Raw genomic sequence first — 18,945 nt, forward strand, 5'->3', positions numbered from 1 at the left:
AAGCAAAACACTGAAGTGTCCCTTCTCATTTTAATGGCAATGAAGATTTAAAGTAACACACCAATCTATTTATTACTCAGCAGCATTAACTGGGTTATTGTAACATAATTCATGAATATATCCGGTGACATGTCCCTGAAATAAAACATACCTGTGCTGGAGTTAATATTTAACACATGAATTTTCTGGAACATGCGGGTAATTAGGATCCCTCGGTACTGTCATTTTATAATTGCTTTAAGTTAGTTAAATTCAGTAATATATGGTTACCATAATAGACATGAAGTGCCATATTTTCAAAGGCCCCTTGTGTTGCATGAGCCTTCCAAAACATGCATGCGTCCATTCAGCTGACGCTCCTCTCTGGGTACATGAAGATATCCATTTAATAGAATATCAGGGATCTCAGGAGGTCATCTAGCCCAACCCCCTGCTCAAAGCAGGACCAATCCCCAATTTTGGTCCAGATCCCTAAATGGCCCCCTCAAGGATTGAACTCCCAACTCTGGGTTTAGCAGGCCAATGCTCAAACTACTGAGCTATCCTTCCCCACATTTGTGCATGTCATTACCCAAGTGATATACACAAGAAACCCTTTCTGGATCCAAAAACCAGTATGGACTATGGTACATTTTGTATGGTTCACCCACTGCGTAGGCATTTGAAAAAGTCATCCCAAAATGTTTCAGTCAATTACATTCTGAACTATATTATATCATTGGAGTTGCCTGGGTATAGCCAAGGGCAGAATTTGGCCCAATACCTTATCTTTGTGCATGGGCTCCATTCATCTGTTGGTAAATGCATGTAATTCTCACCCATGGTAATTTTTTTATCTAACCATCTGGTCTGGTTTCAAAATTTAATTGGGGCAGTTTGTTCTTGTTTAGCTAAAAGTGTCCATTCCAAAACCCATGAAAATCAAGCCCAAAGGACCCAGTTCACAGCTCATCTGTGCATGGGGGCCTTGCAGCTGTGGGATCTGAGTTTAAAACTTTTTTCCAGTTCTTTGATATTTATATGGGAAAGATTTTTTTTTTAAACATTCTACTCAGAGACTGCTACGAGTGTAAAGTTCAGTCCTCACAATACCGCAAGGGTTGTAGTTCATTCTGTTTCTACTTGTATATTTTCTATTTACAGCAGCGCTCATTTGAAGAAGTATCAGTCTGAAACATTATACAACAACTGGAATATATGTGTGTCTATATATATGGAGAGAGAGAGAGAGGGAGAGACTGGAATTTTCAAAAGTGCCTATGGGAGTTAGGCACTGAAATTCAATGGGAGTTGGGCACCTAATTCCCATTTGTGCCTTTGAAATGTTGCCCACAATGTAGAGATTGTATATTCTATAGGTCAGCGCAAGCTATAAGAATTCATTCCTGCAAGGTTCTAAACACCCCTGTGAAGCACTGAGGCCTAGATGTCATAGGTAGCTAGGCCCCTAACTCCCACAGTTGAGGAAGCCCTTTGGAGGAGTGCTCATCATTTTTCAGAGTCAGGTCCTAATGGCCTGATGCAAAGCCCATTGAAATCAGGGGGAGTGTTTCCATTGGCTTCAGTGGTCTCTGGATCAGACTTTAAGAGTCTAACCTCCCCTAAATAATCAGGAAGAAATGGTTTTGTCTTAATCTTGTCCATTGAAAGTGGTATGGTGGTGAAGTGGGTTGGGGGGGTTGGTTGCAGTTCCTGCATTCCTGTTATATGAGGAAATGTAGTGTATAATTTGACTATGGCAATCATATTTATTAACAAAGACTTATGCCTTATTGGTCACTTTTGTGCCTGCCAAACTCTTTGGATGATTCACACTAACTTCTATATAAAGTTAAAAAAAAAGACCCAGGGCCTCCATGTTTGGATATCTAGCTTCTCACAAGCCCAGAAGATATTTTTTGGCATCTTTCTGGAGGACACAAATCAGTGTTTTAACAAGCCTTATTATTAAGCTGGCATCCTTCCTACATCCAAATCTCTGGCTTTGTGCCTGGCACCCCTCTCCAGTGGGAAACTGATGAGGAGCACAACTGGCTGCTGGGGGAACAAATATTGGAAGGGTTTGGAAACTATTCCAGGTTCTGGAAAGCGGATGAGGTTAAACCACTAACGAATGGTATGTGAATAGCTTAACTTTGGCAGCTTATGTTAGTAACATCCTTTTAAACTGGGAAGTCTAGGCAGTTAGAACTAGATTGTGACTTGGATTACGCACTGGCATAGATGGAGTAAGAAGTCCTGCATCCCCCTAATGTGAGCTGCCTGGACTTTGGGTCCAGGGGCACAGGAATAAAGCTATTCACCTGCTTGCTCCCATCTGGGAGCAGGTTGTGGGCAGAACCTTGGCTTTAACCTTTAATGTAGTACAAGTTATGTGGTCCTTAGTCAAGCAAAACGCCAACTGGAGTCTTTGAAGCCAGTAGGGCTTTTGCCTGAGAAAAGGCATGAGGCCAAACACTAGTCTTATTCAATACCAGAATAAACAGGCAGGGCTGTTTGGGCTCAAGGACTGCCATTTCCTCCCACCACACTAATGGCGTAGAAGAGTTGCTACTACCACCCATGAGCTGTAGTAGAGGCTATTACTTCTGTACTCCCACTACTCAGCAGTCTTGGTCTACAGTACAACATAGTCCGAAACCATTGGCCAAAGCTCTGGCGCATAGACACAGACAGAACTCCGGCAACCTTTGCTGTATTGTGCGCATGGAGTATTGAATCCCTATAACAGCCATCCCACAGCCTGCCTGCCAGTGCATCAACTCCACTGCTTTTTAGGCCTTCTGCTCCAGCACAGAGTCTGATCACAGCAAAGGCCCTGATTATGGATTTTGCCCCATAAGAGCATCAAAATCCTAAGAGTATTTTAAGGTGGCACATTACTTTTCACCGGCCAGCCATATTATAGATAGTATTGTAATACTGTACTTTTCTTGTACCCTTCATTCTTAATTAGCCTAAAACATACAAAACAAGCTGGGCAAGGTTTTCAAAAGTGACTTGTGATTTTGAATGCCTCTGTTTTTGGGTGCCCAACTTGAGACCCCGTAGAGGAGTCTGGCTTCCAGCCCTTTTTGGAAATCCAGCCATTATAAGGAATCTTAAGTTGGAACCCGAAATTAAAGCCCTCAAAATCACTAGTCACTTTTGAATATCTTGGCCACTGTAATTAAAAAAAAAACTGGAAAAAATTCCTCCAGTGCTCCTGTATAAATTGCTTTTCATTGTCACCAAGAGAAGCCAAGGATTTGTAAAAAGAAGTGTCAGTTAAGGCTGAATGTGGAAATCGAAGATGTGGACCCTCTCCCCCTCCTATAATTGTTGGTTTTCTTATTATGGCTTCTAGGGTAATATTGTTGCAAGTTAAATGAAGATTGTGCAATATTCACATGCACAAATGATGCAATAAATATTTATTTATGATAGTGTCTACATATCATCATATTTTATCATAATACCTATTAACCATGTTAATATTTATTTATCTAGTGCCTACATTTCCTGTGTTAAATATAATGGCATTTTGATTCCAGTATGGCACAACCAACTCTTTTTCTAATTACCAGCCCTTCAGACTCAACTGGGGATTTGAAAATCCAGTTGTGTTCTTTCTACTTCTTACATCAACATGAAAGAAAGATTTGGCAGTTAAAATTTAGTCAACAATTTTGTTGAGCCAGAATAGACTCCATTTCACTCTTCATAGCTGGGCTGGCTGTGTTGAGCGAAGAACAGTAATAATGTGTTTTATTAGCTAAGGAAACAGACAGGACATGAAGACACACAGGGAACAGGTATGTGGAATAAGTGGAAACTGGTCTTTAATTGCTTTTGTGAACATAATCATTTTGAGACACATGGGACTAGATGATGTAAATTAGTGTGCCTCCACTGAAGCCAATAGGAATACATCAGTTTATGTCAACTGATGTTCTAGCCCATTGAAGAATATGAAGATTTTTCATTTGTGTGTTTTTTTTCTGTGCTAGAATACCCTATGAAATTTCCAGTGTTATTATGATTAGCCTTTGACATTTTCTAACTTTTCCCCATGATTTAGAAAGAGACATTGTTATAATAAATCATATTTTATAGTGGAATTCAATGCAATCCCACACTAGAAAAGGGGAAAATATTCTGAAAGGAAGCACTTTAAAGGGAAGGAAGTGAAGTTCATGGCACAAAACCAAAGTACCCATAAGAGGCATGTAAAACAACAGTAACACTTCAAGCAAACAAGAAGTCATATAGCCCATTCAATTCTTTATGTTGCATTGATAAGCACTGTTGATTGAGCACTTCCACTGACAATATATATGTATATTGTTAATTGCAGTTGTTGAAGTGAACAAGAAGGACATAGTCTTCCTGATAGATGGCACAACTGCACTGGGATCTAGCCAGTTTGGTGTAATCCGTGATTTCATTGCCAGAATCATCCAAAGGCTGGAAATTGGACCAGACCTTATCCAAGTAGCTGTGGCACAATATGCAGATACTGTAAAACCAGAGTTCTATTTTAGTGCCAGTCAGAATAAAAAAGATGTCATCAGTGCTGTAAGGAAATTGAAGTTAAACGGTGGTACGGCACTCAATACAGGTTCGGCACTGGACTTTGTTAGGAAAAACTTCTTCACCAGTTCTGCAGGGTACAGGAGTGACGAAGGTGTTCTACCCATGCTGGTGCTCGTTACTGGTGGTAAGTCCACAGATGATGTTTTCCAACCAGCAGCAGAGATTAAACGGAATGGAATTGTGGTTCTCACCATCGGGTCCAAAAATGCAGATCAGTCGGAACTTCAAGCAATTGCCCAGGAAGCAAACTTTGCGTTCACTTCAGCTACCTTCAGTATCCCAGCTTTGCAAGGCATTCTCCCTGAAGTGCTGACACCTATAAGAACACTCTCTGGAGAAGTAGTTATTCAAGAAATACCACAAGGTAACCATACACATTTATCAAAGGAGATGTAGCTGACATAGTTCTCACTTCTTATTTTATACCTAGTAGAGATGAATGAATTGTCCATAATGGATATTTAGTTCAGTTAAATGTTGCCTCTTTTCCATTTGCAGAATGTTCACGAACAGATTGTTAAATTCTTTAATGCATTTGTTACTTGAGGTCTTTGTAAATTTGCCCTCCCCACATATTTGTCATAAATATTTAGAAACTTAACTTCAAAATTCATGCTATTCTGGTTAATTACATAAGTCACATGGTATTGTTTCTGATCTCTGATGAGATGATTTGTGTTACTAATCACCACCGAGCAAATTTTGAATACTACAATCAAATATACAATTTGAAATTTGCTTTCAGTGGATATTCGATCGATCATGCAAGCTTAATAATTCTATTTGAAAGTACTGTACATTTGATGATAAAGCTTGACCATTCATACGTTCAGAGAAAGTGACCCTGAAAAGTTTGTGAACATTGAGGATTTCTAATTCACTTTCAAATTCAAATTTACAGAAAAAATTCTCATTATCCACCTATCTATAAAACTAACTGAATATAAAACTAGTCTAGAATTGATTGTGTCCATTTAGAGTGCGACCCAAAGCCCATTGAAGTCAATGGTTTCTTTCCATTGACTTCTGTAGGCTTTGGATGAGACCCTTACACAGTAACCTGAGTAATGGCATCTGAACCAGTTTCCCATGTATTTCAGTAGATGATTTATCTGCCTAAAGATTTTGTACTAAGGTTCTCCTCAGGACTTTTCACCAGTGGACAAGTGTGAGGCTGGATTCTTATAATAAAATACAGAGGGTCATGTTCTCAACTCACATTTCAGTCCCATGTCATGAAAACATTAGACAATTAAGGCCCCCCTTCAGTTCCCATTAAGGTCACTAGAGAGATTCCCATTTACTGAAGTGGAATTCGATCACGACTGTATCATTTTCTAGTTTCTTCAAGTTACTAAAATGATAACCCAGGGTGCAGAAAACCTTTATGGTTTTAAGAATCCTTTCAAAACACAATGACTGCTCCCTACGGAGAGATGACATTTTATAAATCAGTTTGCCTGCACTGGTCCTTAATTAAGATGAATATCACGGGAAAAGAATCTATCATTTAACAAGCTTTTTCAAAATGTGTTTCCTGCTAATACAGTTTCGCATGGCTACATGTCAACCCTGACATTTTTATTTCAAAACGCCAAGTAAAAATGTCTTTAAACTTTTTGTTCTTTAAAACTTATAAATGTAGCTTCCCTCTTTTTCTCTCTGTCTCTGTCATAAACATAGCCATAAAGAAACACTATATGCAAGTAAATGTTCCCTGGCAACAGCCCATTACAAATATTACTACTGAGTATTGCACTCCAATAGATTATCCATGGATATTAGCTCGCATCAAGGCCTTGAATGGTGACCACAGATGAGAACAGAGAAGAGCAACTTAATCTATATGATTTGGCAGAAATCATTTCATTCCAAAGGGACCAATTTTGTCCTTTTGATTTTTAATGCCCTGTTACTAGGGCCCTATAGAAAGAACCTGAGATAGAGAAATGTATAGATTTCTCTAATGTTCAAGTTTAAAGACATCAGACATTACCCTTGAAAAAAGGACCTTCAGAATACAGGAATGTATCTACATACATGCCTATATATGTATGTGGAGTTGGCATCCATATGATCAATTGAAGAGGCATGCTATAAATTGCATTGGCAAGTGATAAATCTGTTGCATTCCTATGCAGTTTATCTCAGACATAGGACCATGTTTTCAGCCATTAGTCTATCTCCTGGAGACTTCCCCTAACATTTCAAACCCCTCAGCAGCTTCAAACACGAGACTTAGTTTTTTAAATCAACCTACAAGAGAAAAGTTGACTCCTGCATCCCCCTAAAAGTGGAATTTCCCCCCATATTGATCCCAGGTAGAGGCCCAGATTTGTTCTGGAAGCAATGGCAGCTTTTCAGCACATAGGAATGTTATGATTTTAAAGTCTGATATCACAGGACCTTTTAAGGACTAGAAGCGGGAACTGGAAAAGGGAGATTCCAAGAGTGAAATCCCAACCCTATGGAAGTCAATGGGAGCTTTGCCATTAACATCAACAGGGCCAGTATTTTACCCTAAGTGTTCCAGTGGGATTTAGCACTATCTAAGGGGCTGAGATACTATTTTAAAGCTGTGACATTTTGGCTCAGATCCTGCTGTTTGCTGTAACTCTCCAGAGCAAAAAGGCCCTAATGCTGATGTAGGGCGAATCCTCTAGTGGGATTGAGCTGGCGCTGTGGCTCTGATGCCACCTTTCTCTGTGCTGCAGGGGACCACGGCTGGGCCAGGTACTATGCAACATCAATACGAGGGGCTGGAATTTGGTCCTAAGCAAGGAGTGCAGGATCAGGCAGTACATCCCCAAAGAGGGAAGTTCCTCTCAGTCACTGACAACAAAATGCAAATCTGACGTTCTCCAGCTAAGGAGGGTGGAGATAAACAAGCACCTTACATAGTCACCCCAATACAGCCACAAGCAACACCTACTTAAAAACACAACATACAGTGAAAGATATTTAAGGTGACCACTCAAAATACCAGCCAAAACTGGTTACTTAAGACAGGTGCTCTTCTACTTAAAGTTGTACTACAGGGGCCATATTATGCTCTCTGCTATGCCAGGGCAAATCTGGAGTAACTCTACTAGAGCCTGGAGTTACCTCAGATTTACACTGAGAGCAGAATCTGGCTCACTATGCTTTGGGGGCAGTCACTTGGAATGGGAAATTGTCTCATAAGGATGGTCTCTGGTACTGGTTTCACTATATTTGACCATGATTCAGATCACAGTGTATTTTACATACTACCGAGCTCATATTTTCTATAAGGTGTTAATAGAAGCCCCAAAGTTTTAATTAAATATTATCTCACACCAGTGTAAATGGAGATTAACTGCAGAGAGTCAGATTCTTATCTGGTGTACATTAGTGTTTCTCTATTAAAGTCAATGAAACCAGTTTACACCAGCTGAGGTTCTGACCCAGAATAACTACAGAGTACATAACCATTCTGATTGGCATTAGTAATAATATACATTTTCTATGCAGCAGACAAGGACGAGGCTCCATTTCTAAATAGTAGCCATTCAAATACTGTTTGCAGCACAAGTCAAAAACAAAACAACCAATAATTTCACATAATGTTCGTGCTGTTACTCTCTTGGAAACTCTCTCTTCACTTCTCTCTCTCTCTCCCACTCCCCCCTTCTCTCTAACAAGGTATACATGTGTGTACAGTGCATACTGTATGCACACATGACAAATACTGGTATGTTTTCTATGATGTCTCATGTTATTTTCTGTGCTCCACTGCAGTTCAAAGCAAAAGGGATATCATCTTTCTTTTGGATGGATCACTCAACGTTGGAAATGCCTACTTCCCATTTGTACGCGACTTTGTTGTGAGCCTAGTTAACGACCTTGATGTTGGAAATGACAATGTACGCGTTGGCCTAGTACAGTTTAGTGACACTCCTACAACTGAATTCTTTTTAAACACATTCCCAACCAAGGCAGATATCATTGCTCGCCTGAGGCAGTTGTTCCCTAGAGGGGGATCAGTGCTGAATACTGGCTTGGCACTAGACTTTGTCCTTACGAATCACTTCATTGAAGCTGGTGGGAGCAGAATAGATGAACAAGTTCCACAGGTCCTGGTCCTGCTTGTAGCAGGGCAGTCTGCTGACGCATTCATACAAGCGTCCAATGCATTAGCTCGGGCTGGAGTGCTGACGTTTTGTATTGGAGTTAGAAATGCTGATAAGGCAGAACTTGAGCAGATGGCATTTAATCCAAGAATGGTGTATTTTATGGATGATTTCAATTTTCTGGCAGCTTTACCACAGGAGTTAATTAATCCTTTAACAACATATGTTAGTGGAGGAGTGGAAGAAGTTCCACTTGCCCCTTCAGGTAATATCTACCTTTCTTCCTGTTGACTGTATTAAGTTGGTCTTGTTTCTTTTGATTGTTTACTTTGAATGTTGCATAACTTCTTATTTGTCCAAGGCCCTGATCCATCAAAGCATTAACCCTTTGTTTAATTTTATGTGGGTAGACCCATTGACCCACTGAAGTCACCGCTAACAAGCTTAAAGTTCAGCAACTGCTCAAGTGCCTTGCTGAGTCAGCACTGAAATGGAGCTCAGAATGGGTCTATGACCACCATACCAAATATCCTGCCCAATTATCCCCATAGCCTTTAGATCCCGACCACTTGGGATACATTAGTGCCTATGATAGGTGTTTGTATGGACCAGCTCACATGTAGGGAGTGGTTACTACTCCCCACAAAAAATGAAATGGAGAGATTAATATAGTGCAGAACAGCAAAGATCATCCAAGGCAAAAGCAAACCCCAAACATAAAAGGCTAGAGTCGACCCTCAGTTGCAACCCCACTGAAATAAATGGGCTGGTCCGGGTGTAGAGGAGGACAGAATTTATTCTTGATAGTGAGTTAAAAGTTAATGAAAGTCTCTGACATTATCTCCAAAAATATTTGTGTCATGTTTAAAGTTAACCTGATATATATAAATATTTCCCCCAGAGTTCTTTTATTGTGGCTCTATTCAGAAGGGGCTTTTAAAAAGATTAAGATTATTTCATTTGGAAATGAGAAATTAAGAGGAATTTGACAAATAGATAACAGATGCTCCACTTTGCTTTGGAAAGTCAATGAAATTAAAAGGTGACAAAGTGAAATAGGTTAAGTGTCCTTTTTCATTTACTTCAGTTAATGAAATTCACTCAAGCATTTTAAATATCAAAATCCAGCTCCTTAAAAGAAAAGTTTCCATGATGAACCATAAAAAGGTTTTAACATCTTGTTTTCTTTTTCTCTCTATTTGTTCTAGAGAGTAAGCAAGATATTTTATTCATGATTGATGGCTCAGCCAATCTATTGGGGCAGTTCCCTGGTGTCCGGGACTTTGTGCACAGAACTATTTCTGAGCTCAATGTGAAGCCAGATGCCATCCGAGTCTCTGTAGCTCAGTACAGCGATGACGTCCAGGTGGAGTTCACCTTTGATGAAATCCCATCCAAGCAGGAAATACTCCAGAAAGTGAAACGAATGAAGATAAAAACTGGAAAACAACTGAACATAGGGGCTGCACTGGATTATGCAGTAAGGAATCTGTTTGTGAAGAGTGCTGGAAGCAGGATTGAAGAACGTGTTCCTCAGTTCTTGGTTCTGCTTTCTGCTGGGAGATCTACTGATAACGTGGAACAACCAGCAGAGGCCCTGAAAGGAATTGGTGTTGTCGTTTTTATTATCTCAGCCAAGACTGCCGATCTCAGAGAACTAGAAAGGATAGTTTATGCTCCACAGTTCATTCTAAAAGTCGATTCCCTTCCTAGAATTGGAGACATACAACCAAAGATAGTGAACTTATTGAAAACCATAGAAATTCAACGACCAGGTATGGAAAGCCACCATTTCTTTTGTTTTTATAATTTTGAAACGTATCAAATTTGTTTCAGAGGACTAAAAAAAATGTTGCAAAAATTATAAATGATAAATCATAAATTAAAACTACATACAAAACAATGGATCCTGGGCCTGATCCAAAGCTCACTGGAGCTGGTGGAAAGTCTCTCATTGACTTCAGTATCTTTTGGGTCAGGCCCAATATGACTGAGGTTTAAAATAATTATGTAGCAAGTGGTAGTCTACGCTGGTTTTCCTTCATTGAGGCTCTGACCCAGTAAAGCACTTCAGTGCATGCTTTCCTTTAGGCACAAACAGTGTCATTGGAGTAAAAAAGCCTATCTTATGGTTTATGATTTATATTTATAAAGTACAATCTGCAGGCCACAACAGAGACTGCAGCCTCATTGTGCTAAGCACTGTGCAAACATGGTATAATGGACAGTCTCTTCTCTGAAGAGCTTACAGTATGAGTAGATTTAAGTGCTTTGCTGGATTAGGGTACAAGAAGCAAATTAGGGCAAGGTTGTCTCTATTTCTCTTCCAAACTGATTTTGTTTTTCTTGAAAGTGGTGTGGGGAAAGAGGAGCATGGCAGAACTGACAATCCAGTGCATAAATCTATTGCTTGACATCCTAGGTTCATTTGTCTATCTTTCTTCTTGAATGAAACACAAAGAGCTTTTGCACCCAGATACCAGCCAGTAAATTAAATGCTATTGAATCAGTTGCAGTTATAACAGGAGGAAATTAAAAGGGCATAACTAGAATAAAGGATAACAAAAGGGTAACAATTCAATCATCAAAATTCTAAACAGCATGGTATCATACAGACATCATCTGTGAACACATGCCTTTTTTGGTGAAACATCCCTGCTTTGCCAGCAAAGACAATGGGTATTTTAGCCTCCTACCAGCAGATGAAGACATGGAAAATGCCACATACTTAACATGAAGCCTCCATAAAGGTTCTAGCCCGATGAACCTTATCTGGTCTTTGACAGGCAGTGACTGCTTACTGGTTGGCCTGAACCGAGGTTTTGAAGTTTGGTGTGAGTTTGTTCGTTAGTAGAACGGATCGATTTTTTTTTTTAGCTTTTAGAAATGTTCAACTACTTTTTTCACAAAAATGATTGAAAATTTTTCATTTTTATTTTAGTTCACTTCTTTATTTTGCTGGCTTGAGCCAGTTGAACTATTGTCACAAAAATACTTTCACCATTGTCCAATCAGCTGTGGAATTTGTGTGTGTGCAGCATTACTTATTTCTAGGTTAGAATGCTCCCCAGGGACGTTTTTTCCCTCTGTCTCTCCTCCATCTTCCACCCCTCTCTAGAGCACTCTATGTGGAGTAGTCAACTGGTGCTAATGTGCTCCACTCCCTAGAGACCCTTGATCGCTTTAGGAGAAAATGGCCCCTGATTACATACTCCATTCGTCCTCCCTTGCTGAAGGCTGATGCCTCCACTAAAGAGTATAGAGCCCTTCCCGACTAAGTAGGTATCACCCAGCACATGATGTCGCAGGGTTTTCACTGGATTTCCATCCATCTGTCCATTAGTCGAGAGCATTTGACTGCCTGGCTAAAGGGAAACTATAAAGAAACAGGATCAGCATCTGTGATACATGACCTAAGATCCCAAGCCTTTCCTCTCTCTGCAAATCATTTTATACAGAGGATGTTTACTTTACACCGAAAATATGACTTATCTTCCCCTCCCTTCATTGTCTCCAGAAACAGCTGACGAAAGTCAGAAGAAGGATGTGGTGTTTCTGATTGATGGCTCAGATGGTGCCAGAAGTGGTTTCCCTGCACTGAGGGCCTTTGTGCAAAGAGTGGTCGAGAGCCTGGATGTCAGTTCTGACAGGGTCTGTGTTGCCGTGGTGCAATACAGCAACGTCATACAACCTGAGTTCCTTCTGAACACCTACTCTGATAAATCAGATCTGATCAGTGCCATCCAGGGCCTGTCCATTATGGGAGGGGCTCCTCTTAATACAGGTGCAGCCCTGGACTATGTCATAAAGAATGTGTTCACCAGCCCAGCTGGCAGCAGAATAGCTGAAGGTGTCCCTCAGCTATTGATTCTGCTGACATCTGGCAAATCAAAAGATGATGTGAGAAGGCCTTCGGTGGCCCTGAAGACCAGTGGCATGGTGCCTTTAGGCATTGGAATTGGAGATGCTGATATCACGGAGCTGCAGACCATCTCTTATGTCCCAGACTTTGCTGTTGCCATCCCCGACTTCAATCAACTGGATACTGTACAGCAGGTCATCTCAGAGAGAGTCACTCGGATCACCAGGAAACAAATTGAAGAGCTAGTTCCGGATTTTGAATTGCCATCACCCAGTCCAGGTGAGAAGGTGTTTTTTGGCTGTTGTGTCTGCACAGCACGCGCATACGCGTAAGATTCATAGACAAAAAACTGATGTTTAAATAACATTATGGTTGTGATGCAAAGAGGGAAAGGCAAGGCATTCACAATTAAGGCTCCAAAACCAACCTCATCTCCCTGCCAATTTATCCTCTATTTGCCCATTTGTACCTGGGTTTGCAAGGTGTAATTCCTGCCAGTCATTCAAATACTTCTATAGACCTCAGTCCTACCCTGTGGTCCATGTAGGCAGACTGCTATGTCTACTCAGTCCACTGAAGTCAATGCAGGCTGTGGACCATAGTCTTACAATAAATAAATGGGGTTATATATTAATCAATAACTTAGTGACCAGATAATTTCTGCCCTCGCTTCCACAAAAAAAAACTAGATCATTTAGATAAGAAACTGACATTTTCATGTAAATTCAGATTCCTATCTAGACATTTATAATTCAGGCAGGGAACTTTGCTCTTTAAGCAAAAAGAAATAGAAAAGCTCCTCATCAGGAAGCAAACCTTCTTCTAGGAAATAACAGCAACAGGAAAAATAACTCTCAGATGGCAAGTGTAGAGCAATCTAGTGATGCAAAAGAGAGTGGGGTGTCACTGAACTCACTTTCTCAATGTCTAGATGGTCACCTTGCAATCTGCCTTGTGTAAGGGGTAGCATGGGGCTTCACCTCTCTGGGAAAAGACCAGAGAAGGACCTGTGGCCCAGAGATAATCCTCATGTCTACTACCTCATGTGTGTGGCAAGCTAGTCTGGCCAGTGAATAGAGATTAGGTGTGGAGCCAGGGCTTCTCTGACTCCCTGCCTTCTCAGCCCCCTCTCTGGTCTTCATTCAGAGGACTCATATCAGGAGAGCAACCGTTGTTTCTCCCCACATTGCCAGAGTTGCAATCTGAACAGGGGAGCAAAGGGGCTTTAATGCTTCTGTTCCCTGACACGGCCAAGAGAGAGCTCTGACACTCTCCCCTCTGTGCACTAAATGAAACAGTGATACCTATTTTTTTAAATTAGTGGCTGAATCAAAGTGAGATTGTGTGAGTGTGGGACAGAAGGTGGCTTGCAGGTTCTACCCTCCCTTGGATTCCGAATGTTGTAAGTCAGAGTTGTGTATGAGGACTGCAGACTAGATTTCCACATTATTTAATCTTACACATAGATTTCATTGGCTAGCTCATTTCAGCACGGTGCTGCTTGCTGATAACCCCCAAAATGATGATGTATAATTGCACATCTGTGGGTGCCTGAAACTTTTGCCCTTTAGATCATTTACCAATGCAACTCTTGGGCATATGTGCATCATCTGAAATCTTTCTCTTTTGATAGAGAGCAGCAAGAAGGATGTTGTGTTTCTCATTGATGGCTCCCAGTTTGTTACCTCTGAGTTCAATCTCATCCGTGGCCTGATCGAACGGCTAGTGAATTCCCTGGATGTGGGTTTCGATGCCACCCGGGTTGCTGTGATCCAGTTCAGTGACGATCCCAAGGTCGAGTTTCTTCTCAATGCTTACTCCAGCAAAGATGAAGTGCTGAGTGCTGTGAGAAGATTAAGGCCCAAATTTGGCCAAAGGGTTAACGTAGGAGCTGCCCTGGAGTATGTGTTGAAGAATATCTTTACAAGACCTTCTGGAAGTCGCATAGAGGAAGGTGTCCCTCAGTTTTTAATATTACTCTATTCCCGCCCATCTGCTGATGAGGTAGAGGACCCTGCCCTCCAAATCAAAGTAACTGGTGTCGCACCTCTGACTATCGCAAAGAATGTGGATCCAGAGGAGCTGACAAAGATTTCTCTCAGCCCTGAGTATATATTCTCAGTGAGAAGCTTCCAGGAACTACCCAGCCTAGATCAGAAGCTCCTGACCCCTATTAGAACACTGACTTCAGACCAGATACAAAGGCTCCTGGAAGACATAAAAGTCCCTTCAGGTAACATTGTCTGATCACTCAGTGCCTTTGTGTTGCTGTTAATGTAGATATTGCTAAAAGTGCAAATAACTTTCCATTGTTTCCCTGCCAACAAATGATTTCCCCCTTAAAAAGAAATACAGCACATTGCACTGTCAGGAGAATGGAGATTCATTAGAGATTTCATAGAGATATTGAGGGCTAAGGTTTTCTGGGCAAAAGCGATATTGCTTACCTTATCTGCAGCCCTTTGAAGAGTTTTCTAGTTAAAATAAGCATCAATCTGGGGCCAAATGAGGTTAGAACATTTAAGGAAATGAATGCAAAAAAAAATTAAAAATCAGATTACAGGCAATTAGGATTTGGGGTGATATATGCTTATAATTTTGGATGTAAATTTAAACTGACTGGTAAAGCCAAAAAGAGGCAAACAAAAAACACCCACCCCCAAAAAGAAACCAACTCCAATTCTCATGCCTAAAGTGTGGGTTTTCACTTTAATAGTTAGCACATTTTAGCATTCCCCCTTAAAAACAAAGCATATGTGCTATATTTTTCAGGTGAATGGAGCTTCATCAGAGATCCCATGTGTTGGGTCATCCTTGGGAAGGGATTGCTCAGAAACCTTACAGCAAATCTCAAGCAAAGGAGGTTTTTCATGTCAGTAATTTTCCTCTCTCCTTGACATTTTTGTTCTGCAGAATTGGACGGCAATGAGAAGGACGTCATCTTCCTCATTGACAGCTCTGACAGTATCAGGACCGACGGTCTTGCTCACATTCGGGATTTCATCATCAGAATTGTTCAGCAGCTGGACGTTGGGCCAAACAAAGTGAGAATTGGTGTGGCCCAATTCAGCAATATTGTTTTCCCGGAGTTCCTTTTAAAACAACACAAAACCAAAGATGCCGTTCTGCAAGCCATACGCCGCCTGAGGCTCAGAGGAGGGTCCCCACTGAACGTTGGAGCAGCACTGGACTATGTTGTGAAGAATTACTTTGTTAAGTCTGCAGGGAGCAGAATAGAAGACGGGGTCCCCCAGCATTTAGTTCTCCTTCTTGGAGGGAGGTCCCAGGATGATGTGACTAGACCTTCTGCTTTGATTGCATCCACTGGGGTTAAAATCCAGGGTGTAGGAGCAAGGAATGCAGACAGCACTCAGTTGCAGAGAATTATCAATGATCCTAGACTTGCATTCGTAATCAGAGATTTTACAGAACTCCCAACCATTGAAAAGAGATTCATCGAATCATTTAAAAAACCTCAAGAGTCTACACCCATACTTCCTACAATTCCAGTTCCTGGTCAGTATTTTATTCATGTTGGTATACACTAGGGGAAACCTTCGGGATGCAGCATGGGATAAAATGATCGTAATTTGTAAAGCTGTTCAGAATTAATGTATTTTAGTCCTTATTCCTGTGCTTGCATTTCACTAAAGAATACTCGCCAAAAGGACCTTGCAGAACTTGGAAAATGGTAGAATTTAGAACGTGAATAAGATGGAAATATGTTCCTCATAAAAATAAATAACATATTACATAGCATAACATTTGGGCGGGGTGGGCCCATGCTCTGAGGTGGCACTGAGCATTCTCTCTGTTAGGGGTATGGCTGGCTGGCTCTTGCTCACATGCTTATGGTCTCACTGATTGCTGTATGGGGGTCGGGAAGGAATTTTCCTTCAGGTCAGATTGGCAGTGACCTTGGAGGGGTTTCCTCCTTCCTCTGCAGCGTGTGGGGTGCGGGTCACTTGCCATGATTATCTGTGTATGTCTCACTTAATCATTTCCCTGACATTGTGGGGGCCTCAGGCACTGGTGCACCTTGGTCCCTCCTGTTCTCTGCCCATGGCACATAAAGTCTAGTCTCCTACGGGCTGTCATACTTTGGTCTTATTTCAGTTGTTGGGTTTAGTGTGTGGGTGCTGGGTGATGTTGGCCTGTGCTATATTGGAGGTTAGACTAGATGATCTGGGGGTCCTCTCTGACCTTAAACTCCATGACTCTATCATAAATATTATGTTTTACAGCCCTTTTCTTCTGAGCAGTCACAAAACAGCTTGTGGTGCTGAAGAAACATAAAGATGAGATGGAAGGGTAGTGAAACATGTCATTACTTCACATGGGGCCTGCTCCAAAGTCCATTGAAGTCAGTGGAAAGATTTCCATAGACTTCCAAGAGCCTTGGATCAGGACTATATTTAGGAGTTCTCCTCGCCTTAAAATAGAAGCAGGCATTTTGCTAAAATAATAGAAGTTTTGCACTTAGATTTGGCATTTGGAATTCTGTTCCCTGCCTCTCCCCACCCCCAGTCTATCCTGTTCTGTGCACTGGCTTCACCCTGGAGTGCTCACATGTTGTGTATGAATCACTGTTTTTATCTTTTGCTTGCTCAGCATTTTCCTTGTTTGATTTTTCACTGGCACCCAGTAATGAATTACACCCAATGGTACCCTAATCTGGAACCTTGATGGACAAACCTCTTAATGTTTGGTTCTGATGAGCTCATAATCTTTTGGTGCTCCTCCAAAGCTTTTGAAATACAGACACTCCTTTTCTCCATGTAACCATCATTGTCTCTTTCAATGACCCTAACTGTGCCTTTTGTATTCTCTGCATATAATCTGTCACCCTAAATGGTTGCCTCAAGCCTAAGCATATTGATTCTCTTCTCCTTCCTGTTGCTTTGGTCTCTTTTCTCTCAAGAGGTCATCTCTGGTTGATATTTTGCCAAATCCAAAATGTGGTCTCAATAAATCTTGCAGAACCTGCTTTGCTGGCTAGTTTCTTCAAATTTCACATTTCAGAGGGCTTTTCTAGTTCATTGGTGCTTTAGAACATTTTCCCAGCACAGACTGACCAATTCTGCTATGGATTTAGCAGGCTAGCAGCACAGGTGCAGAGCAGAGGCCAGAGCAGAGTTGGGGGCAAGGAAGACTTTGGACTTTAGGTGCTAATATGAATCCCCAAAAAGGTGAGGTGTGAGCTGGGGTTTGTGTCAGTTTGTATATTCTGGCCAAGATTTTAAAAAATGACTAGTGAATTTGGGTGCTAGCAAAAGAAGAGACATCTTAAAGGGGCCTGACTTTTTGAAAACGCAGCAGCCACCTGCTCACTGAAAGTCGGGCTCCTTTAAGATTGGCCACCCAAAAAAGGAGGCATCAATTCACTTTTCAATGGCTTGGCCTTCACTGACTCATTCTGAATTAGCCGTAGTCTTACTGCTCATTTTATTTTCCAAGGCAAGACATTTTTCTAAAGGAAATGCAGAATTATTTCTAAGTGCAGCACGCAGCCTTTGCCGACCATTTAAGAATGATCCGTTTTCCTCTATTGTTTGAGACAATATTCTGGGTGCCACAAAGCATTTAATACCCACCTTCTTTTTAACTGTTTCAGATGGTAAAAAGGAAGTCGACATCGTGTTTTTGCTGGACAGCTCCATCAATTTAGGGAGAGAGAACTTCCAGCAAGTTATCCAATTTGTATATTCCATAATTGATGCTCTCTATTCAGATGATAAATCCATTAAAGTGGGATTGGCCCAGTACAACTCTGATGTGACCGATGAATTTTTTCTCAAGGACTATACCACCAAAGACCAGATCTTACGTGCTATCAACAGAGTAGTCTATAGAGGTGGCAGAGTGGCGAATACTGGAGAAGGCATCAAACACATCCTGGCAAAGCACTTTGTGAAAGAGGCTGGGAGCAGGGGGGAGGACAGGGTCCCTCAAGTTGCTTTTATTGTGACGGGAGGCAAACCTTTGGATGACGGACAGACAGCAGCATTGGCACTGACAAATGCAGGTGTCAAGGTGTTTGCCGTTGGTGTGAAAAACATTGACCTGGATGAAGTGAGCAAGCTGTCCAGTGATAGTGCCACTGCTTTCAGAGTGGCAACAGCCCAGGAACTGTCAGAACTGAATGAACAAGTGTTGATTACTCTCGATGCTGTTATGGAAGAGCAACTGTGTCCAGGAGTGAGTGAATCCAGAGGTAAGTACCATTGTTGTAAAAATATTATTTCCATGTTTAGTTCTCCTCTTGGAGCACTTTGTTTGCTTTAAACAGACTCCTCCAACAGCATCATTGTATTCCTGTTACCATGCTTTCTGAAGTCTGGATCTTGCACATTCTAGTGAGTGGGCTCAGCCCTGCATGGTCTCGGCCCTAGATTGTAAACTCTTCCCTAGATGGTA

The 18,945-nt window shown here is 41.3% G+C and overlaps 1 protein-coding gene across 1 annotated transcript in view; it reads left to right on the top strand.

Moving 5' to 3' along the window:
- The window catches only part of COL6A3 (collagen type VI alpha 3 chain), a 118,744-nt gene that overhangs the window by 35,387 nt on the left and 64,412 nt on the right, over positions 1-18,945 (top strand). The window contains 7 exon segments of the mRNA XM_043505734.1: positions 4,337-4,939; positions 8,335-8,931; positions 9,875-10,441; positions 12,190-12,807; positions 14,162-14,761; positions 15,442-16,044; positions 18,143-18,742. Coding sequence (XP_043361669.1) covers positions 4,337-4,939; positions 8,335-8,931; positions 9,875-10,441; positions 12,190-12,807; positions 14,162-14,761; positions 15,442-16,044; positions 18,143-18,742 — 4,188 coding nt within the window.

This window comes from Dermochelys coriacea, chromosome 11 (assembly GCF_009764565.3).
Source record: "Dermochelys coriacea isolate rDerCor1 chromosome 11, rDerCor1.pri.v4, whole genome shotgun sequence".
NCBI lineage: Eukaryota > Metazoa > Chordata > Testudines > Dermochelyidae > Dermochelys > Dermochelys coriacea.